Source organism: Eschrichtius robustus, chromosome 12 (assembly GCF_028021215.1).
Source record: "Eschrichtius robustus isolate mEscRob2 chromosome 12, mEscRob2.pri, whole genome shotgun sequence".
Lineage (NCBI taxonomy): Eukaryota > Metazoa > Chordata > Mammalia > Artiodactyla > Eschrichtiidae > Eschrichtius > Eschrichtius robustus.
In genome coordinates, this window is record NC_090835.1 from 106,453,155 (window position 1) to 106,475,758 (window position 22,604).

Genomic DNA, 22,604 nt, shown 5'->3' on the forward strand with positions numbered 1-22,604 from the left:
GCCCCGTCCCCAGTAATGAGTCGTCCAGTCTCCTCTTCCTGGTACAGGGGCAGGGGGGCCTGCACAGAGGAGGCTGTGCCCTGCCTCCCGGCGGGAGGGTGGAAAGCAGAGAGCTTTTCCTGCCTCTGCTGGTTTTCCGTTGCCTTCAGCTCAAAACCAACCTTCCGCCAAAGCGTCACGTTCTGATCCCCTGCACAGCTTTGTAATCTTCTCCAACATTCCTTCTACAGAAGACAGAACTCAGTAGCAGAGGGAACACCGCGGGGCCACTGGGGCAGAGCCGAGCCCAGGGCCTTGCTGGGCCCTCGCTGGCTGCTTACCCTCCGTGGAGCCTTTACCGCGTCCCGTCCCTTTCCCTCCTGTGACTTTCCCTCCTGTGACCTTCCCTCCAGGCTCCCCAGAATCAGCCTCCTCCCTGCCCAGCTGTGTGTACACAGAAGACTGTTAACACCCGTGAGGAGGGGGTCCTGCGGATGCGGTTTGGGGGCGTGTGTAAGGCGCCTGGCCCGGCGATGTGAGAACCCAGGGCAGTTCCGAAGCTCCCCTGGCCCGTCCATCCCATTCGGAAAAAAAGATAACTACCTGCCTCGTAGGTTCCTTCCAAGAGTAAAAAGAAAAGGAAAGGAAAGGAAAAGAACAGATGCCACGCGCGTGCTGGCGGAGCAGGCCGGGCTCAGCGGTGACAGCTGCCCCCCCAGCACCCAGGCAGCAGCCCCTGAATGCACTGCCACAGGTGCCGATTCCACTGGGAGCCGCGGGGGCAGGCGGCGGTGGCCCTGACCAGTAGGCTGCCAGCTCCTCTGTGGTCGGCAACTCTGAGGGGCTCCTTGCATCTGAGACCCACCTGCTCGGGTGCGGAGGTGCTGTAGAAGCTGCAGTTCCTCACGTACCCAGCCCTTGGGCTCCCAGGGAAATGTGTGCCTCCCTTGTTTCTGTCATTTTAGTGTGGCATTTTCTGAGTGTCTGCTGGGTGCTGGATGCAGTGCTGGACGTTGAAGAGACAGGGAGAAGCAGGCTTGGTTGCTTGCAGCAGCCTCTGCGACCTTTCTCTCCCCGTGAGTGAAGCCAGCGGGCCGGCAGCGCGTGGCGGACCCTGGCCCCCGCCGAGTTCCGTGCGACCCAGACAGAGGTTTTCTTCTAATTGAATTTGAAGGGCTTTAAACAGAGCCAGCGAGCCGTGATTCGCTGCAGGCTCACCCTTCATCCCAGGCCGGTTTGGCACGTTTCTTACCTGCCTGGCATTGGACTCTGCCAGCCCCGGTGGGTGTTCTCTGAGTTTCCCTTCATCTGAATTAGGCTGAGAGTTGAACTTCTTTGCAACTCCAGGTCTTTTAAGCCTCTGCCTGCCTTGCCCTGGGGGCACTGGAAGAGCTATTTTCTTCAGTGGGAAAGAAAGTCACACATATGGTGATGGGGAAAAAAGCAAGCGTGTAGTCTCCCCAAGGCCTGCAGGCCAACAGGTGTTCAAAGCTGCAGTGTAGCCTTGAGCTGTGTTAGTTTTAATACGCTAATGCTGCAAAGGAGACACTGATATGGGATCTCAGGGCTAAGATGTGTAGAACTCTCCCTACGGTGTTCACAGCGCTGGGTTTCAGAGCGTGGTCCCTGAACGCGCGGCACCTGCATTGCCTGGGAGCTTGTTAGAAGCTCAGATTCTGGGACCCTGACCCAGAGCCCCTGAATCAGCATCTCGAGGCTGGGGCCCAGGAATCTGTGTTCTGTTATCTTTAAAATTTAATGATAAAACAATGCTACCTCCTAGGATTAGTAGAAGGATTGAATGATGTGATATTTGTCAGGTCCGCTGTAGGGCTTGTTAACACGGGTTGCCGGATGCAGCCCCAGGTACGGATTCAGCAGGTCTGGAGCAGGGCCCTAGAATTTGTGTTTCCAGCACGGTCCCAGGCTGTTTTGTGTGGGGTGGTCGGGCAGAGCTTCCCTGATCTGGTGACACGTGGGTGGAGGGAGCGTGGGACACTGGGTGGGGGGGGGGGGTGTTCCAGGCACAGGGACAGACAACAGGTGCAGCAAGGAGGCCAGTGGGTGACGGGCAGGGGAAGTGGCAGATGAGGTCCAAAGGGGAAGGGGCTGGAGAACATGTCAGGTCACTGTGAAGGCCTGCTTTTGCTCTGAGCCCAGTGGGAGCTCTCAGAGGTGACGTGACCTGTGAAATTACCCATCGCCTGGTGTGACTGTGGTTCCGTAGTGCTGCCTCTTCTGAATGGCCCTCCCTGGTGAATAAAAGTTCTTCTGTACAAATATAACTCAAGGCGAAAAACAATGTGTAGTGAATGACGGAATTAGAAAATCTTGCACCCCTGATGAAATCACTGATGTGGGCCTTGCCCGTCGGGGGATATTGAAGCCAGGAGGAAGGTGTTGGTGAGCGGCTCCGGATGGGAGGCTGAGACACCACCACGTGAGTCTGTTGGTCAAGCTCAGCATCTTCCAAAGTAGGTGCCCCTCCTGGGCGGCTGCAGCAGGAAGCACAGGCCCACCGCGAGCCGTTCTTACCGAAAATGTTGCACCTGAGTCCAGCTGGACCTTCAGGTCTAACTGACTGTTCAGAGATTAAAACAGCGAATGAAGGAACAAGTCAGCACCCCACGGGAAGTAGGTATTCAGACAAAACCAGAGCCCGTCTGGCCTCTTCAACAAGACGGCGCCCTGGGAAAGGGGATGGGGAGGGGATTTTCTAGATTGAAGGAGACTTAGAGCCAAGCGTATGAATTTCGTTTGGACCTGTTGTTTTAAACATACACCCATAAAGAGATGTTGGGGGTAATTGAATAATTGGAGCATAGACTGGAGAATAAATAACATTAAAGAATTATCATAGATTTTGTTAGATGTGATGATGGTATTGGTCTTTACGTAAGAAGATACCCTTTTTATAGAGAGACGTCTGTGGGCTTAGAAGTGAATGATTGCAAGAATTTGATTTAAAATATTACAGGAAACAGTGAAAGGAAAGTGGCAGAAGAACCAAGAGAAGCAAAATATTGATCATTGCTGACCCCACACGTGGTCTTTGGGGATTCATTACACGATTCTCTCTTCTTGGTGAATGTATGAACTTTCAAAAGCTTTTTAAAATGCAGACATAAGAGAAACGAGAATTTACAAAGAAGAGGCAAGTGAGAAAAAAGGAAGACCTTGTTTAGAAAGACTAATTGCTAAGAATTCCTCTCTGTTTAGGAAGAATATGCTAAAGAGTGAAGTACATTTACCATTACCAGGTATTATACAGTAATGATACTGTGACCTCATGTTGAGATATATTCTGTTTACCAAAACCCAACCCCTACTTTCCTGACTGCTTGTCAAGCTCATAAAACAACAACAATGTCGACAGTGCTGTTGAAGAGAAATAAGAGTTGGGTGATCCTGCCTGCCCTCCGACACCTGGGGAGCTGCGTGCCACTGATGTGAGGCAGAGTTGGAAGTAACTTAGGAGTGTTCTCTTGGGCCACCTTCCCCTGAGCGTTCACATCTGCCGTCTCTGAGGACACTGCTTGGATGCGTAATCTAATGATGCAAACATGATTGGTCAGTAAGTGCGATTTTGACCCATAGGATGGATGGTACCAAAGAAAATGAGGATTGTCACTTTGGAACTGGCAGCTGGAAACCTGTGTTCTGGACCCGAAAATCACCCACTCTCTGTAACTGCTCCTTCACTCAGCTTAAAGGTGCTCAGCAGACGCAAAATGCAAGGATTTCAGTGGCCTTGAGGCTGTTCTGATGTATCAAGTCCCTTCTCTCGCTGGATTTTTCCTCTCTCACTAAATGCTGCGAGACTGGAAGTGGTATTAATTTAAATTCTTAAATGTGTACTGCTGAACATCAGTCACTGTTTTTAAACAGAAGAGATTGCTAAGCGGAAACATTAGTGAGCATTTAAATCCTTTTTCCTCATTTTGAGTAATTATAATGCTCGTTTAAAAGAAACATAAGGTGGGCTTCCCTGGTGGCGCAGTGGTTGAGAATCTGCCTGCCAATGCAGGGGACACGGGTTCGAGGCCTGGTCTGGGAAGATCCCACATGCCGCGGAGCAACTAGGCCCGTGAGCCACAAATACTGAGCCTGCGCGTCTGGAGCCTGTGCTCTGCAACAAGAGAGGCCACGACAGTGAGAGGCCCGCGCACCGCGATGAAGAGTGGCCCCCGCTTGCCGCAACGAGAGAAAGCCCTCGCGCAGAAACGAAGACCCAACACAGCCAAAATTAAATTAATTAATTAATTAATTAAAAATAAATAAATAAATTTAAAAAAAGAAACATAAGGTGATAGATAGAATTCATTGTCTGGAAAGGACACTGGGCTCCGTGGCTCGTACTGCGTCGCTGGGCTTTGTGGGCAGTGTTCCCCCCAATAGCGATCAGCGTGTGAATCTGTGAACCACGATGAGCTCCCGTGTAAGACCAGCTTCTGCAGATTTACTAACCAATCTCAGCTACCGTGACCCTAATTGATTCCATCATAGAAATCTAAGGAAAGAGGAGCACAGGTAAAGCCACTGAACTAGACGGGAAGAGTCCATCACGAGGTTCTTCAAGTGACAGATACCTGAGTCCCCGCTGTGTGCCAGGCACCATCCCAGGCTCTGAGGAAGGGCAGTGAGCAAAGCCAAGGAGGCCTGACCTCCAGGACCTTAGATTCCGATGGGCGCAGCAAAGAGGCCAGACCCACCACCAGGGACTCCTGTTAGAGACCTGCCTGCAGCCAGGCCGGGGCTGGGGGGGCACCAGGGGGCCGGGGGACCTAGCTTCAGTTCCTACTCGGTTCCCTCCTTAGCTGTGTGATCTTGGACAAGTCACTTAATCACTCCGAGCTTTAGGGTCCTCTTGTGTAAAACGAGCATTAAAAACAGTACCTACATCAGAGAGTTGTGCAGACTGAGTGAGTTTAACGGATGAAAAATGCCCACCGACGTGTTTAGCCACAGCGAGGGGGAGCTGTGCCTTAGCCCAGCACTGCAGACCTGATGGGTAACCCAGCAGGTAGGTAGGTCATGTGGTTCTTCTGCATTTGAGCATTCAATGTTTGAGTCTGTGTGTCTGGCAGGCACTGGAATGTGATTTGTAGGAGATATTTACATTTCCATATTGTTTTATCTTCTTTTCTCTAAATGGAGGGGGTTTTAACCGTTCCACTGGGTTGGCAGGTCCTAAATTGAGAGGAAGAGGAAGTTTTCCACGGGGAAGGGAAGACTTGGAGCTGTTGTGATAATAGCAGCCTTTTACAGTCACGCCTTCAGATGCTATTTGAGTCTCCATGACTGGCGATTTCAGGCGCTCCTGCTATAATAAGGAATTCCAAAATCACATGTCACAGGTCTATTTTCCGGGGTTCTGGGGGCCCCGTGTCCTCAGCCAGGGCAGTAATTAGAGAGTGGTGTGTCCCCTTCCGGGCCAGCTTGGTGAGGGCAGGAAGCAGGGAAGAGGAGAGAGGCCGGCGGGTGTCAGGGCAGCGGCCAGTGAGCGCACCCCCCTTGCTGGGGAGGAGCCCGGGCCCGGGGGGGCATCAGCAGCCCGGAGGCTGGGCCGGGCCAGGCTGGAGGGAGCCGGTGCCCAAGGTGGGGGGCCGTGATGCCACCCCCTTCCATTTGGCGGGGCCCCCTTCCTCCTGCTTCGGGCAGTTTCTCCCCAGCGGCCCCTCAGCTACTCGGCTGATGACAGAGGTGGTTGGGAGGATGGGAAGGGGGCTCCGCGTGGAAGGACATGAGTCTGGCCCAGTGGCCTCTGAGTGGCCTGTGCTGCTGCCACGGGGCTGCGAGTGGCCCGGCGGCCCTTGGTGGGCTTGCCCCTTCGTGGGGATGGCCGAGCCGCTCAGCGGTGCCCTGGGCTTTGATGGATTTCTCACTACCCGGCGGATCCAGAAGCATGTTTAGTTCTGGTGCTTGAACACAGTTTGGGGGAGACTGTCCTTTCCTGAGCCCATCTCCCTCCTCCAGTGAGCTGAGTCTCCCCAACCCCCGTCCCAGGTGGGGTGACGTCTGGGTCCAGCCACAGTGACCCGGGTGGCGCCCCAGGGAAACCGCAGGGGCTGGCGCTTCTCGAGAAGTCGTGGGGACAGGAGCAGGGCTTGAAATCCTGGTGGGCTGGCTGGGAGCGTGTGCTGGCGCCCGCGTGCAGGCTGGTCTCTTTCCAGTCCAGACTCCCTGTTTCTTTCCTGGGGACCTGGTGCAGGAGTTCGTAAGGGTGGGGGGAGGTGGGTGTGGGCCTCACAGCCAGAAGGGGAGGCGGAGGCGGCGAGAGCGGGACCGTCACCCGGAGGAGACAGTTCTCTCCACTCAGCCTCATCAGCATCCCCTGGAGAGCAGAGGCTACTGACGTCCAGGAGTCCTGTCACAGGGGCTTGCACGCGTATCGTTTTGTCAGTTCCCACTGAGTTTTGCCTAAAACCCAGGATCGTTCAGGTCCCGCGTGGGAGCACTTACTTTACTGGCGTTAGTCTCTGGGGGACATGAGCCCACCCGGAGCCGGACCCAGACGGCCTGAGCCTGAGGTCTGTAGGGACGACAGCCTTGAATGGCGGTTGGATGTGCGTCACCTCGTGGCCGAGGAACGTTACCTACTTTGTAGGCCAGGAAGGAGCAGCACAGAGAGGCTGGGTGACTTCACCCGGACAGGAAGAGGCAGGGAAGGGGTCCCACGCCTGCCGTGCGCCCACACTGGCGCCCCAGCCTCTCCCCTGCAGGGCCCACTTCCTCCTCGTTCTGTGCGGATGCCCTCAGCCAGCTGCATGTGTTCCCTCCTTACGGCCGACTGCCATCCAGAAAATCCCTGGAGACTCATTTCAGAGCAGCTGGGAGCACTTCGAGACCCCCAAGAAAACGTAGACTCCCGGACCTGCAGCAACATACACAGCTTTTTAAAAATGCATTTAAGGGGCTTCCCCGGTGGCGCAGTGGTTGAGAATCCGCCTGCTAATGCAGGGGACACGGGTTCGAGCCCCGGTCTGGGAAGATCCCACATGCCGCGGAGCAACTAGGCCCGTGAGCCACAACTACTGAGCCTGCGCGTCTGGAGCCTGTGCTCCGCAACAAGAGAGGCCGCGATAGTGAGAGGCCCGCGCACCGCGATGAAGAGTGGCCCCCGCTCGCCGCAACTAGAGAAAGCCCTCGCACAGAAACGAAGACCCAACACAGCCAAAAATAAATAAAATAAATAAATAAATTTTAAAAAAAAAAAGACAGGATAAGGGTTGCGTGCTCCCATGCGCAGAGCCGGGATCAGACCTTCCTCGGGTAGAGCCATCTACCTGCGGTCCCCACCCGCTCCCAGATGCGGGGACTTAGGACGTTCACGCTCTGATGTATTCCTTCCTCTCCTCACTTCAGAAAAGCTGACTTCTCATCATCCAAAAGGAGCATGTGATTAACGGCAAACCCAAAGTGCCTGAGGTTCTTTGATAATTGCTTTTTCTTTTTTGAACATCTTTACAGCCACCTTCAGAACACAGTTGATTTCAGGCAGTTTGGAACGAATTCCTGGTGAGTCAAGGCAAAAGGGTCATTGTAAGTGTCATACCCGTGTCCTTACATCAAATGGCTGTGTTTTTCCATTGCCTCGGCAGGAATACTAAAATACTGTAGATCTGCTGGAATGCTCTACGTTTTTCTACCTGATGAGATAAAGCAAAATCTCTGCTAGGATTCCTAGCAAAACAGAAGCCCTGGAGAGGTCGGGAAATGATTTTACTTATTCCGCTCTCATAGACGTGTGCCTGGGAGACAAAAGCATTTCTCCTGCTGTGGGTGATGCCCACGGTTTGGGAGAAGCACAGTGAGCCAGTGCTTGTCAGGGAGGCGTCTGGGGCTCTCGTTAGAACGCGGGTGTGATGCTGGGGGCCTAGGCGGGGCCTGAGGCTCTGTGTGCCTAACAAGCTCCCAGGTGACGCTGATGCGTCCGTCCGGGTAGCTGGGAGTTAGAGGATCGCTCGGGCCACTTGCGGGCGAGGCAGGAGAGACCCTGTAGGAGGAGAGCCATGACAGGGTAATCATCGTCTGAGCAGTGGTAGCAGGGAGGGTAGAGGGAGGAGGAGCCAGACTGTGGAGTCATCTGCCTGTCACGGGGCAATGCTCCTTTGTCGCCCACAGACCTCGACCCGGGTTTGGGACGTTGCCTGTGATCCTCGGTGTGACAGCACGTGGTGTAGACTGATGTGTGGGATTAGACGTCCCAAAGGGGGCCTGGGGGAACAGAACGATAGCTGCAGATATTTTCATACTTCCCGCATTGCGAAATCAAAGAGCCAGGTAGGGAAGAGGAGAGCCGCCAGCCCCGCGCAGGGCCTGTCGAAACAGCGAACCCGAGGACGTGAAGCCATTATGCTGTCTTGACGTCACCTCTCGGAGTGGCCAAGTGCTGAATTTTCTCATCCGACCCTAACCTGTGCCAGGCCTCAGACCATCACACTCACCCTGGCTGATGCCGAGTTCTGGTTTCCATAGCAACGCATCCACTGCTTGTGCTTATTTAATACGTGAAAACTGGAACCTGCAACTGTTAGTCTTCTCTAAAAGACCCTGATCTCTTTATTATTTTTAAGAGCAGAAATGCCAGATGGGCAGGGGGAAGGGATAGTTAGGGAGTTTGGGGTCAACTATATTTAAAATGGATAACCAACAAGGACCTACTGTATAGCACAGGGAGCTCTGCTCAATGTTATGTGGCAGCCTGGATGGGAGGAGTGTTTGAGGGAGAATGGATACATGTGTATGTATGGCTGAGTCCCTTTGCTGTGCACCTGAAACTATCACAACATTGTTAATCGGCTATACTCCAAAATAAAATAAAAAGTTAAAAAAAAAAAAAAAAAAAAGGAACGCCAGATGTGGGGTAAATACCTGAGCCCCGCTAGGAAGTAATCCTTTGTGTGAACCTGGCCTGGGCGCTGAAAGGAACAGCAGCACAGTAAATGGCCAGGAGAGAGCTGTTTGATCCTATTTTCTTAATTAAATAGCACAAGTTCTCTATCAGCAAGGCCAGGTTTCTCTCTCGCTCACAGATGGCTGTAATGCTGACCTGTTTGTCTGTGGCAGGGCAAGGATGGAGGTTCTGGTGACCATTATTCCTTACTGATGAGCTGCTGTAGGTATTGGCTGGCGTAGTGCATGATCCTTGTTAACGCCGATTCCATCCTGTGGCCAAATGTAATTTGCCTGTTCCGCCCCCTCTCATCCGCTTCCCTTCTTACTGCCTTTTGACCTCTGACCTCTGCTCTGGCCTCTGGACAACCAGCAGATGGGCTGTAGCCACTGATCTACGAACAGTCTCTGGATACAGAGGCGTGAGAAGTATTCTCTCCTGAGGGTCTGTCTTCTTCTTTTTTAAAAAATCATTTTAACTATGCTTTTTTTAAAAAAAAATGAAAAAAAAGCAAGCTTTAGGGAATCCTGCAAATTGTTGAGGAAGAATAGCAAACAAATTACAGGCTCTATAGGGGGAAAATATATAAAACCCAGCTGCATTTTCTAGTATTGGGGACTTTTATTACAGGAATTCATGTAGTGGGTATGCACTGGTTGTCACTTGGGTGCTACAATTTCAGGTTTTGTGACCATCTTTTTTTACGCGAGGTCAAATTAAGAGCATAGATTCTTGCAAACGGGAGGGACCGTGCTGTCCTTGACATTTATTGAAGGCAGACACTGGTGTTTTTGGAGCTATGAAGGTGAATCAGACCTGCCCCTGCTGGCAGAGCCGTCATCTGAGGAGGGTGCGTGGGATGCCCAGGTCACGGGGGGCAGCAGAATTCTGAGAGGGAGGGGGAGCTTGGGTGAGATCCGCCCTACGTGATCCAGTCTGCTTCATGGTTTGGCTTCTGTCTTGTTCAGATCGGTTGGGTGCGACTGACCTGTCTGGGTCTCACGTGTGAGTGGGTTGCCTGGAACTCGGAGTTCCCGGAGCACTGGGACGGAAGGAGGGGTGGTGAGGCGGGGGGAGCTGGGCTGGGCTTCCTGTGCCCTGTGCGGAGGTTGGGAGGGCCACGTGGTCCAGCAGCGGAGACGGAAGGAAGGGCGGCAGGGGGGGCTCAGAGACGCCGAGAGAGCAGAGGTATGGGGGCCGCGTGTGACGCACACGCTCGGTCTCCCCGCAAGGCAGCATCTCCTAGTTCCTGGGCCGGCCGCTCTCCATCACAGCGTTCTTCGGCCACGACTTGCTCTGTGGCCCCGAGCAACGCTCTCGCTCCCTTTGCAGGGGGAGCCTCAGCTCGTGCAGCTGTCAAAGCGAGCATCTCAGCCTTGACGTACCACCTTGCGGTCCTCGGCCAGATGGGAAGCGTGCTGGCCCGGCGCTCATGGCTCTCCTGTCCCTTCTGTGTTGCAGGCATAGAGCTCTGCCCCCCGGGAAGACGGTTCCTGATCACGATGGTGGCGAGCTTCGTGGCCACGGCGGGGCAGCTCCTCATGCCCGGGCTGGCCGCCCTGTGCCGAGACTGGCAGGTGCTGCAGGCCCTCATCATCTGCCCCTTCCTGCTCATGCTGCTCTACTGGTCGTGAGTACCCTCCCTGCCACCCCCGGGCCACCTGCATCGCGCCCCAGGGCTGCGCCCCGGGCTTGGGCCCCGCGGTCCCCAGACGTCCCGCCAGTCTCAGCTTGTGGTTTTTTTAATGAGGGAATTTTCCTCTCTTTTTAAAAAAATTTCCCCTTGTAAACGTTTCATCTTGGAAGACGTTCTAACATACACAGAAGTAGACGGAGGAGTGGAGCGAGGCCTAGGCGCCCCTGCCCGGCTCCAGCGACCTACCCGCCACGGTCAGGCTGAACACACGCTTGCTGGGTGTTCCATGAAAAGGGCGGGGTCTCGTGTTGGGAGGGGAAATGTGTTTGGAGGTGCTCAGGAGAGATTTAGCTGAGCCGCTGTCCCCTATCTCCTCTGGGCTAGGGATGGGCAAACGCCGGCCCGCGGGCCAACTCTGGCCCGCTGTCTGTTTCTGTAAATGAAGTTTTATTGGAACACGGCTGTGCTCACGTGTTTCCACATGCGTCATCCGTGACCACTTTCATGCCACGATGGCAGAGCTGAGCAGATACGACCAAGACGATGTGGCCCTACAAAGCCGAAAACATTTAGTCTCTGGTCCTTTGCAGAAGACGTTTGTCCACCCCTGCTCTGGATGAGCCCACTAGGCCTTTTAGAACCATGTGTAACTTTTAGTGTTTGGCTTGCTGACTTTAGGGAAAAAACAACTGAACACACTGGCCTGGCCTGGGGGTATGACCTGGGCAACTAGATGCTTTTAAACTCCTCAGGGGATTAATGTTTAGCCAAGGTTGAAAAACACCGCTCTCGGATAGAGAGATGTTTACCCGAAAAATGAGCGTTGTACCCTTTCTGTAAAAACCTCTTTTCTTTCTTTCCTTCCCTCCCATCCCCATTCTGTGCCAAACTCTCCCGCCGGCCCGCACCGGGTACAAGGTACTGGAGAGGAGATTTTACCCGCTACCCTGTGTTTCTATTATTTAGTCACTAATGAAAACCTGATGTGTGGCCAGAAGTCAGTTGTGTCTTAGCTTTAAGTGCTCGCGGTAGCGGACACGGCTATTAATTGGGCTTCCTTTCCTAAGGTGCGGGGGAGGGGAAGAAAGCACAACCTTGCAGCTTAATAGGCTGGCCCTGCCCTCCTCACCCTGGCAGCAGACCCCCCAGCAGAGAAATCACATGAGCCAGACTCACGTGTCTTTTCCTCAAGAGCCAGGTTCTCACTCACAGTGTCCTCAGAGCCTCGGCAGTGGTGGGGAGGCGACAAGGACAGATGAGAAAAAGGCCACCTGCCAGGAAAAGCGTCCCCCACCCGAGGCTGTACGGCAGCCGTCCCGCAGGAGCCCGCGTGTTTTGGGACATCCTGCTCTTTCCTGCAGGGTCTTAAGAGGCAAAGAACGAAGTCGTTCCCCAAAGCAGGATGGAGTGGGCAGCCCTTCCTTATATCCCTAAGGAGGCTCTTCCTGGTCCTCCCCTTGCTGCGTCCAGAGCTGGGCTTTGCTTGGTTTGGAATTTCAGGACATTTCCTTATTTAGCACTTGTTTGTATCGTGCTTGTGCCAGATGCAAATGGCAAGCACTGTATAAATAGCAGGTCGTTCAGTCTGGGCATTTCATGGCCCCATTGTACAGATGACAAAGCTGAGGACACCCAGCTGACCCTTGAGCCCGGAGTTGTGCTGCCTCCCGCTCTGCAGTCAGGAATCCCCCCACCCCCCTCCTCTGGCTTCCTGGGCTCCACTGCGCCCAAGGGCAGTGGTGCTGTCTGCCGGCCCCTGGAGACCAGCCTCTTGGAGACTCACACACTGTTAGGATAGGCAGCGTTCTCTCCATCACCTCCAGGCTTTGAGGCTCAGCCCAGGCTCTGCTCCCACCTGTCCCAGGTAGGAGGACACCTGACAGAGAGAAAAGGCAGAGAAGGGTTTCCTGGAGCAGGTCTGGGGGCCTGGCCCACGTGGGAAAGCATTAGGGGTTTTGTTTATCTTACTTTTTTATTTTAAATTTTAAAAATATATCAAGGTTTAGTGTTAGGCAAGGTAAAAATGTTCATTTATTTATTAAATCCATTGTAAAACATAAAAAATAATTCTTTGACACACACAAATGTAAAAATATGACTTTATGGTGAAAGGGGCACCCAGGATACTTTGATAAGTGAGGTGTGTGTGTGGACAGACAGATGGACAGGGTCCGGAGGCACCAGGCACCCCAGTACGGGGTGGACCCGCTCCACCCACCCGTGTACTTGTCCCTTGTGGTATTACGTAAGGCCCCTGACGCATGTCCCGCCTGCAGTAGCGCTTGCAGAGATCAGCTACTGCTCTTACTGTTACTATACCCTGCCTTCCCAGGGTGGAAGCCTGGGTGTATCCGGGGCCAGTCGAGGGAATCACGGTGAGAGGTGTGTGCCACCTCTGCCCGCAGCTGTGAGCGGCTCCAGGGGCGTCACTGGCTTTTAAAGGCCATTGAGGTGCCCCCTCTTTCTCGCCCCCTAATGACCACCCTTCCTCCCCTCTGCTGCGGTAGAAGATTCGTCGCAGAAGGCTCTCTGGTTTGACAGGATGAACTGGCCTCTGGGGAGGGCAGTGAGCTGCAGCGGCCAGCACGACCGCCTATTGGTGACAGAATGTTAAAAGTCATTCTTTCCTTTAAGAGCAAGTATTTATCGCATGTGCCCTGGGTGCCCGGCAGCCTGCTTGGTGCTTTGGAGCAGGCCTAAGGAGCAGGTGTGTTAACAGGGCCATAACGCAGAGCATGTGACATAAAGTCCCCGGCACGCAGGGTCAGGTCAGGAGCACAAAGGAAAGGGTGCAGATGAGGGATCTTCTGGTCCAGGTGGAAGCTGGGAGCACCCAGGCACACCAGGTAAGAGGCGGCATTAACCAAACGCGGACACAACGCTGACCTCCAGCGCAGGAAAGGGGGTGCTGGGGCAAAGACCCAGGACAGCATTCAAGCTGGAGTGACACAGAGGCCACCGCAGGGCAGCTGAACCAGAAAGGGGCCCAGGGGCCTGGGTTAACCCCTGCACGGGGCCCGGGGCTGAGATCTCAGGCCCCTTCTGCACTTAGAACTGAGCCCCCGGGACGAAGCCGGGCCCCAGAGCATCAGTGATGACAGGTCTCTGCGCGGCACAGGGCCTCGGCTCCAAAGCTGGCCAACTGCCCCCGGCCGTGGGCGGGAAGGATTCACCCTCAAGAAGACATCGGCGCCTTGGCGTCTGCACCACACGTGGCTACATGTTCCGTTCCGAATTCCAGCTGCTGTCCAAGGCTGACAGAAGAACCAGGGGGCCTCGCTGGAACCTCAGGGTCAGAAATGAAACCTCCGTGGGGAATCGCTGGAGCCGAGACTCATGTGGAAGAGAATTCTCACCAAGGATGAGCTCACCGAGCCCGGGGGACCCATTACCGAGGCCAAAAGCTATACTTCAGGGAGTTTGCACCTCAGGAATTCTGCGGAACAGACCAATCTGAAAGAGCAGTTAATTCACCTCATTTATTATGAGTAGTTACCACTTACGCACACCGCATGCCGTTCTAGACACGAGGGATTCTGGATACTGCCGTGCACGTCACCAAACCTCTGTCCACTGAGACGTACTTGATGGGGTGATGGGGGGCCCACAGCCCATAAATCATAAGTCAGCCAATAACATGCTTTCAAATGACCAGCACTAGGAAGAAATGGAATAAAGCCGTGGGATGAAGAGGAACGAGTGGGGGTCAGGAGCAGCCTCTCTGAGGAGGTGCCCTTTGGGCTGAGCCTAAATGCCCGGCACATGGTGACAGCCAGGGCAAAAACTGGCTCCACCTGGCTTTTTGTGGAAGAGGAAGGCGGTGGTCAGTGTGGCCAGAGCCCGAGTGGCCAGTTGGGGTGGAAGGTGACCTTGGACACAGAGGTGGGTCAGACGTGGGGGGCCTTGGGCGCTGAGGTTCCTCTGCCACCTGAAAACACGCCAGCGGTTGAAGCGGGGCAGGGCTGTGCCCTGAGAGCCTCGCTCTGTCTGCTGTGGGAGTGGCCACAGGGCAGGGCGGCTGCTGATGCTGTGCTGGGGGGGGGGGGGGGGGGGACGACGGTGGTGCCTGCGCTCCAGTGGGCGTGGCAGTCACCTGACGGGGTCTGGTTCCAGGTCTGTTCTGCAGGAAGCCCTGGGAGGTCTCGTTTGTGGATCTGCTGGGGCACAGGTGCGTAAGAGGGCGAATGGCCCGGGCTTGGACCGGCTCCCGAAATGGGAGCCTGGGGGCCACTGAAACGTGGAGCCCCGCTGGGGAGCAGAGCGTAACGTCCCGAGGGAAAAGTCTGAAGGGTTACAGAAATGAGAGCGGGAGCCAAGGGAGGGCTTGGCAAGGGAGGGTTTTGACCTCGAGGGAGACCGGAGGAGCCGCCGATGGGAGGAGCTTAGCGACTTGGTTGAAGCCACGCCCATGCTGAAATGTAGGCTGTATCATTATCCGGGGGTGGGGAGAAGACAGCTCCCAAGAGGAGGGGGCTCCCCACGCCATGGAGGTGGGGGGCACACGGGGAAGCACCAGGGCCTCAGGAGGCCGAGGGAGAGAGAGGAGGTAGGCAAGAGCCGTCCTTGTGGTTTCTGGGGAGAAGGAGGGGTGAGGCAGGTGTGCAGGCTTGGGCTCTGCTAGTCTGAACCATTTCAGTGGAATCTGGGGCGTAGGGCTGTCTCAGTTTTCTGGTACCCGGCCCTGGCTGATGAGGGCAGGTGGGCGGTGGCCAGGGTGTCAGAGCCCACAGAGGAGGGGGCTCGGGATGGATCGGTTTTGCATCTGAAAGGTGCTGTCACGGGGCAAGTTGTTTGGTATCTCTAGGAATCAGCTGACCCTGGGAGGAGCAGCCCTCCCTCCCAGAAACATCAGAAAATACAGAAAACAAAAAGGCATGATTAATACACAGCCCTAGGGCGGCTACAGGGTTACAGAATGCTCTGGAATGAAGTGAGCCTAGGGCTGGAGAGGCAGCTGGGAGAGGTGGCAGCAGCAGAGGTACAGGTGCCTGGGGACTGGAGGGGCTTGGCAGGGGGTGTAGCGAGTGCAGGCGGGGTCTGGAGATGGGGGTGTGGTGTGCAGATGACTTGTGCCCCGGCAAGTGGAGCTGCCCGGGAGGTGTGAGTTACTGTCGTCCTGTGGGCTTTAGGTGGAGGGATACCTTCGGAAGCTGAGTGCTGCAATGCTGTGCTCCAGATGGCTTCTCAGAGTCAAGTTTAAGCGCCTTGTCGTGAAGCAGGAGCAGAAGAGGGAGAGCCCTGGGCGTATTTCCTGCCTGGACGTAAACCCCGTCCCAGCTCCTGGTGCTTCCACCACAGATGCCAGCGCCGGAAGTTAGACCCACACAGCCTGCGCACTCCAGACCCCAGCACCAGACAGAAATGCTGGTTCCTGCTTGGGCATTTGCTGTCACTTGAGAAGGCAGCAGAGTTTCACTGCTAACCTGGAAGGAGGTCATACTGATGGATCTTTTTTCCGGAATAAATGTAGAATTCTTCCAGGGCCACAGAATACAAGAGTGATGGAGACTTCAGGAAAAGCTCTGCTTAGACACGCTGTGGGTAGCAGTAACGCCAGGATGGAGAGAGGCTGGCTGGCTGGGCTGCGGCTTCCGAGTGTGCAGGGCATACAACAGGAGTCCCTCGGGGGCCGGGCCTGCTCCAGGGCACGTGCTTGGAGCCAGAGGGCCTCCCTCAGCCCGGAGCCCCATGGGCACAGCCTGTATTCGGGCTGTATTCGGGGGTCCAGGCGTGTGTGCAGTGAGAGCATCAGGGGAACTGCGGGGTGGGCGATCAGGAAGGTGTACACGGAGGACGTGACCTCGGCTTTCCTGGGTGGAACTCACTGTTGAGGAGTGAGACGGGGGAGGAGGTGGTGGAGGGGGCCGCCCACGTGGCATCTGCCTGTGGCGTTTGGGAGGGCAGCCCGGGAAGAGGCGTTCCGGGACGTGGTGGAGATGCTCTGGCCGCTCTCCCAGAACGCCGGTGCGTGCCGTCACCGCCTCAGAGCGTCGCTGTGGGTGCCGAGTACCTGTGACGCTCTGTGAGAACGAGCACGTGCACGTCTGCTTTGGACCTGGCGTGTGCTGGGCACGGTCGTGACACCAAGGCAGCGAGGCCTCTCCTCAGGCAGCGCCTGCCAGGTGTCGGTGCCACGCGCCCACGCCCCTGCCTGGTGGAGCAGCTCACGAAGGAGGGCAACCTCACGCGCCTCCTTCGAGGCAGGCGCACCGTCAGGTATGGCGACTTGAGCACATCTTAAAGTTTTCAGGACACGCTTTTCCCGAGATCAGCTGCAGGTTTCTACGTGCGAGGCTGTGTCAGCCTGATATTTTCGGATTAGGTACAAGCTGGTGGTTGGTGGGATTGTTCCTGTTTTTAGCTGGGGAAACCAAGACAACAAAAAGCTGCACCAAAGACACTCACACGTGTGGCGAGTCTTTAAAAACTGGTTTCTGAATGTCAGCGGTTTCTCCGAGTGTGGCCACTGGGCCAGTGTCACCACCACCACCTGGGAACTTTTTAGCAGCACCAGTGCGCGGACCCCGCCCCAGGCTGAGTGAGTCACAGTGTCTGCGGGTGGTTTGAGGAGCCCTGCAGGGGTGCTGATGGTGGCTGAAGTCCCAGAGGGCTGCTGTACACCAGGCTGCCCAGTGAGAAGGAAAAGCCAGGCGTCTGCTTACGGGGTAAGGGACCTGGTCCACTTCCAGTAAAGTGAAAGATGTTGTCAAGGAGTGAAAGGAGATGTGGGTTGGCTGGGGTAACACACCCTTCTTCTAAGAAGCGGTTCTTGGTTCTGCAAGGACGTGAAACAGTTGCCGTCCTTGAGGGTCTGTGAGATGCCACACAGGACCCAGCTGCCCAGTCCAGCTCCACTGGGAGTCATCTCAGACGGCAGACGGCAGAAGTCATAGGCATTCCTGGAAGTGACAGACGAAGACAGAAAACCCTCAGTACTGAATCCAGTGATTTTTATCTGCACTGTGAGAACGTAAACCCACATGCCTGGGAGTCTTCAGCTGTGGCCCGTGATGGAAGTTGCTGGGAGGGAAGGGTCCCACCTTGCTTACCTGTCCTAGAGCCTGAGTGTCCCTCACCCCTGCAGGGAGCCTGGGTGCGGTTTCCCTTCACACTCCCCAGACTCCCAGCCAAGTCCCTAGGTAGGACAGGGTCTCACCTGAGACTCACCTGATGTGTGTGTTGCATGAACTGCCTCGAAGTTTCGAGACGTGTGAAGATGCTGAATTATTTACCGAGTGCTGTTGGCAGTCAGCGTGATCATGGGAAACGTTCGGGAGAACGAGAAGAAGAAAGTGAACACTGTGGGAATAGTGAGGAAGTTAGGGAAAGATCAAGCTGCGCTGGTAACATTGGAGAATAAGCAGTAGTATCCATTCCTCAAATGGAAGATAAACCTTGAAACCCAGGACATTCGAGAGGGCTGACCTCGGGACTCACTGGTAGAGGAGAAACAATTAAAACCCTCGGGAAAAAGGTATGTGCTAAAAGTGATCTTAATTTTTAAAAATTTCAAGAAACAAGCCATTGTATTGGGTTGGCCAAAAAGTCCGTTCGGTTTTTTTCCTGTTAGGATGTTATGGAAAAACCCAAACGAACTTTTTGGCCAAGCCAATGAAACATTTAAGGGGCCTCATGTTAGATAAATATCCAGAAAAAAAAAAAAAAATTACTAACAATTCCAATAGGTAAGCGCTCCTAAATATTACTTGGCTCTTTTAAATAGCATCGGAGACATTCTGGCCAAAATAAGACTAATTTTTAACGTTTCTTGAGGGTTTGCTCTGAGTCAGACCCTCTGAAGGAGGTTCCATGGCGCATGGAGAAATCAAGGCACAGAGATTGGTACCAGCACTGGTCCGAGGTCAGAACCGGTAGGCCACTCCAGAGCCATCATGAGGATCAGTATATACATGCATCCCAGCGGCTGCCAGCCTTTTTCTCTTGCCTGTACACTTGAGGGACAAAACACCTTCCTCCATCAAAAACAGTTTTATTTCAGTAGGGGGTCAAAATAACACTATGCAAGCAGGCGAAACAAGGGCCTCGGGGCACCCCGCACACCAGGAGGGAGACTGGACTCAGTTACACCATCACCAAAGGTTAAGCCTCACAGGACGATGTTTTCCTTCCAGGAATGTGGAAGAAGTGAGTCATAAAAGGCATGTAGCCTCTGGGAGCTTGAATGAATCTGCAGTAATTATTTGTACAGGTTATCAGATAGTTCATTTGGGGAGAGTTTCAGGAAACTTAGAGCAAACAAAATGTTTTTAGCCAAATCCTGTTTGTCTACAAATTATCTAGATGGGGGAAGACTAGGTAATACTGACAAAGGCAAACAGAGACATAAAAATGATAGCCCCGTATGTCAATCATAAGCATAGGATGAGCAATTAAAAGTGAAATCAAAATGTTCTCTAAATTGGTGTTTGGGGGATTTGCTGACGGCGTGGAATTTTCAGGAGCCCTCAGGCCAGAGGCAACCCCATTTTTGCCTTCTGAGTGGGCAGAGATTCTGTAAAATACTAGGAACCCCCTGCAGTCAACTGAAATGTTTCCAAGTAGATGTGGAGAGAGGTGCTACCACAGGGTCTGGCCTCCGCTCTGAAGGCCAGCGTCACTGACCCCAGAGCCACACCGTGGTCCACGCGGACCCCGTGCCTGGCACGTGCTCCAATGTTCCATCCCGCTCCCCTGCCCACCCCTAGGAGGCTGGGGGTCGCTTAAGGCCAGCCTGAGGATCTCTGAGCCTCGAGACCAGGCAGGGTTCAGGCAGCGTGCGTGCGAGCCTGTGTGTTCAAATGGCGCGCGCGCGTGTGCCTGTGCGTGTGTGTGTGGTGGGAGCAGTGAGGTCGAGCTGTTGGCCGCTGGCAGAAATTGAGGAAATGGCCCTCTGGTGACAGGTGTCTAGTGAGAGCTGCCAGGTGTTTGCCCGGCTGGCGGCTGGCAAAAGTCCACGCGGACGGATAAAGAGAGAGGGGCCAGGTTCCAGCCCCCGTCGGCTGGCCGCAGGGACTCTGGCAAAGCGCACGTCCAGCCCCACAAGGAGGGGGCGTCCTGGCCGGGAGTTGGGGTGGCCTGGCCTGTCCTCGTGACCGTTCCTTCGGAGTCGGGCGAGGTGAGTGTGGTAACGCAAGAGGCCACCTTCCAGAGCCGGGTCCGAGGTCAGGGCAGAACCAGCAGGGGCCCCCCGATGGTGAATGGCGTTTGTGGCCTCGGTTATCATCCTGTCGGGACGAGACTGCAGCCGCAGGTATGGGGAGGCTGGGCCCCCGGGGAGGGTCTGTGGAGCCCCCTGTAACCGGTTGCTGATGCAGAGGTGCCGACAAAATTCCAGTTAGAAGCAGAACCACACAAAGCCTCGGTTCCTTCTCCACTTACCTCCTCGAATTGTTTCTCAACATCTCGTTTTATTTGTATCATTTGCAAAAATGCCAAATTAACTCCCCTACCGTCTTACGTTTTAAATGCCCCGTGTGCCCTACGCTGTCTTCGGCCTGACCATCGTGCACGTGGGCAAGTTAGTGAAAGGAGCAGGAGGAAGAGAGTCGAAGGAGAGAGAAAGTGGAAAGAACCACCTCAGATGAATTCCGGGTGTTCCCGTTGCTAGTGGGAACCGAGGAACATTTTAAATGTATGGCAGTTGTATATCGTACAACCGTTATACACTGTTGTACATTCCGAGTGGCTTAGCCTTTAAAAGGCCAGCTCCGAAGGCGTTTTAGGAGCCAGCTCCGTTCGTCCTGGCAACACCTAAAGCAGCATTAGGATATTTGTTCAAGTGCACCGCGTGAGCAGCATTTTTTAACTTTCAGAAGAGGTCACGGTTACCATCAGCCCCTTGAAATAAACCAGGGAGAGAATGTTGGAGCTGGGGGGAGGCCTTGGTGTGACTCCACACACCCCACGCCCACCCCATTCTACAGATGGGGAAACAGAGGCCCGGAGGTTTAGGTGACTTGCCCAAGGTCACGAAACTGGTCTATAAACCGGCCTCCTGATATAGACCCTCCACAGTTTTGCTGTAGTGGAAGAACTCTAGAGCTTAGGCGTGTATCATTTTGAAAAACAAGAGATACAGTGTTCCAAATTTATGTTGACAGATAAGCTAGTGGGGTGGCCATTTAATTATGAAAGAATTCCTTGTTCTACAAAGATTTACAACAAGAGTTGATTTGCCTTAGGAAGACTTTAGGGTTTAACCATCCTAAGAGCCAAATTTTCTTTAATTTCATACTTGTCCCTTTTCCCTAATTTACTAAATTTAACTCAAGTCATGAACTTGACTTTTTTTAAAGAGCTAATTCATATCCATTTGCTCTACCCTGAACTGAACCTACTTACCTTTTTTTTTTGTTTAACACCAAACAGAACTAAAGTTTTTAAAAAAAAATTCAACTGAAAGCTTATCTACCGGAACCAAGTGTATATTTTTGTAAGAGCTTTGAGTCAGAAACTTAGGATATTCCCCCCAACTGGTGTTTAATTCAATTCTAGTCTCTGAATTTTTTCATTTTGAAAATCTTTACAGAACGTCCTAAGTTTGATACTTGGTAATACCCCAAAGCATTAACAGCTAGAATCACCTCTTTAAATCAAAGCACCCTTAGAACAACTGTCTAAGACTCTTTTCACACACAGGTTCAGGGAAACTTCATCTCTGCAAAGCCTTTCATGGCTGTGCTCCTCCAGCTTCACTTAAGTGCTTCCCTCTATGTTTTCTAACCTGTTTGATAGAAGCCCCTCCCTGTGAGGCATTTATTAATTTACATGTTTTTCCCCCCGTCAGGCTGATCATGTTTAGTACACATTTATCCCATGAGTGCGGTGATGTCACATCACCAGTACGAGAGCATACCTGTCGACAGGTGTGTCACCCAAAACTAACTACATCAGAAACACAGACAAAACAACTTGAGGGTAAAATTAATTTCAAAGAGCGTTAGCAGTTAGCCTTACTTCCTGTGCATATTTTCTTTGTGAGTAAATGTTCCAGTTCGGTGATTTGAAGAGAGAGACATACTTTGACTGTAGAGCATTGCCAAGCGCAGGTGTTAAATGGGTTAGCTGGAAGGCAGCCTGCGTGGAATCGTCGTCTGTGTCAGGTCCTCCAGTGGGGTAGAAGGAATACTTGCTTTTATTGTTAAATGTTAAGGAAAAAATGTCAACTTCATAGTATTATGAAAGGATCACAGGATCGCATTTTAATTTCTGATTCTTCTGAGAGACCATACGATGCAAGTAAAACAGATCCAGGAATGCAGGTCAGACGCACTTGAGACAGAGCCAGATAACAGAAAAGGCAGGAAGGAAGACAAAGATGGGAAAGCAGATCAGAAGCAACACGTTACTATTAAATCAGAAAGCGTCGAGGTCTGAAAAGCACGTGGTGAATCCAGAGGCCTGAAGAGGGGAAGCCGGCAGGGTCCTCCCGTTGGAATGGCTTCTGATGCTCAGCTTGGAGGAACAACCCAAGGGCATCGATCAGAAAACAGGGAAAGGACTTCCCTGGTGGTGCAGTGGTTAGGAATCCGCCTGCCAATGCAGGGGACACGAGTTCGAGCCCTGGTCCGGGAAGATCCCACATGCCGTGGAGCAACTAAGCCCGTGCACCACAACTACTGAGCCTGTGCTCTAGAGCCCGCGAGCCACAACTACTGAGCCAGCGTGCCACAACTACTGAAGCCCACGCGCCTAGAGTCCGTGCTCCGCAGCAAGAGAAGCCACCGCAATGAGAAGATCGTGCACTGCAACAAAGAATAGCCCCCGCTCGCTGCAACTAGAGAAAGACCGCACGCAGCAAAGACCCAACGCAGCCAAAAATAAATTAATTATTTTTAAAAAAGGTTCTTCCTTTAAAGAGAAAAAAAGAAACAGGGAAAGCTTTCTCTCTTGATACAGTAACATCATTTACATTGGTACCATTGGAAAAGTAGTTCCACATAAATAAATTTTCCATATAATTCTTTTAAGAATCGATACCTTTATTGTAGCTATTTAGGGTGGGCATCTTTCTAAAATATTTTTTCCTGCTTTTTAAGTAGTACTGTAGGCCTGCAGTGGGAAAAGTGACGCTGCCCTAGGGATTCAAAGGCC

At 53.4% G+C, this 22,604-nt stretch overlaps 1 protein-coding gene across 2 annotated transcripts in view; it reads left to right on the forward strand.

The window, feature by feature from the left end:
• The window catches only part of SLC22A23 (solute carrier family 22 member 23), a 151,078-nt gene that overhangs the window by 98,873 nt on the left and 29,601 nt on the right, over nt 1-22,604 (forward strand). The window contains exon 4 of one of the 2 annotated variants that reach the window (XM_068558120.1): nt 10,337-10,505. In XM_068558120.1, the coding sequence (XP_068414221.1) occupies nt 10,337-10,505 (169 nt within the window). Of the gene's footprint in view, nt 1-10,336; nt 10,506-22,604 lie in introns of those variants that run through there. The other variant, XM_068558122.1, reaches the window with a different exon arrangement.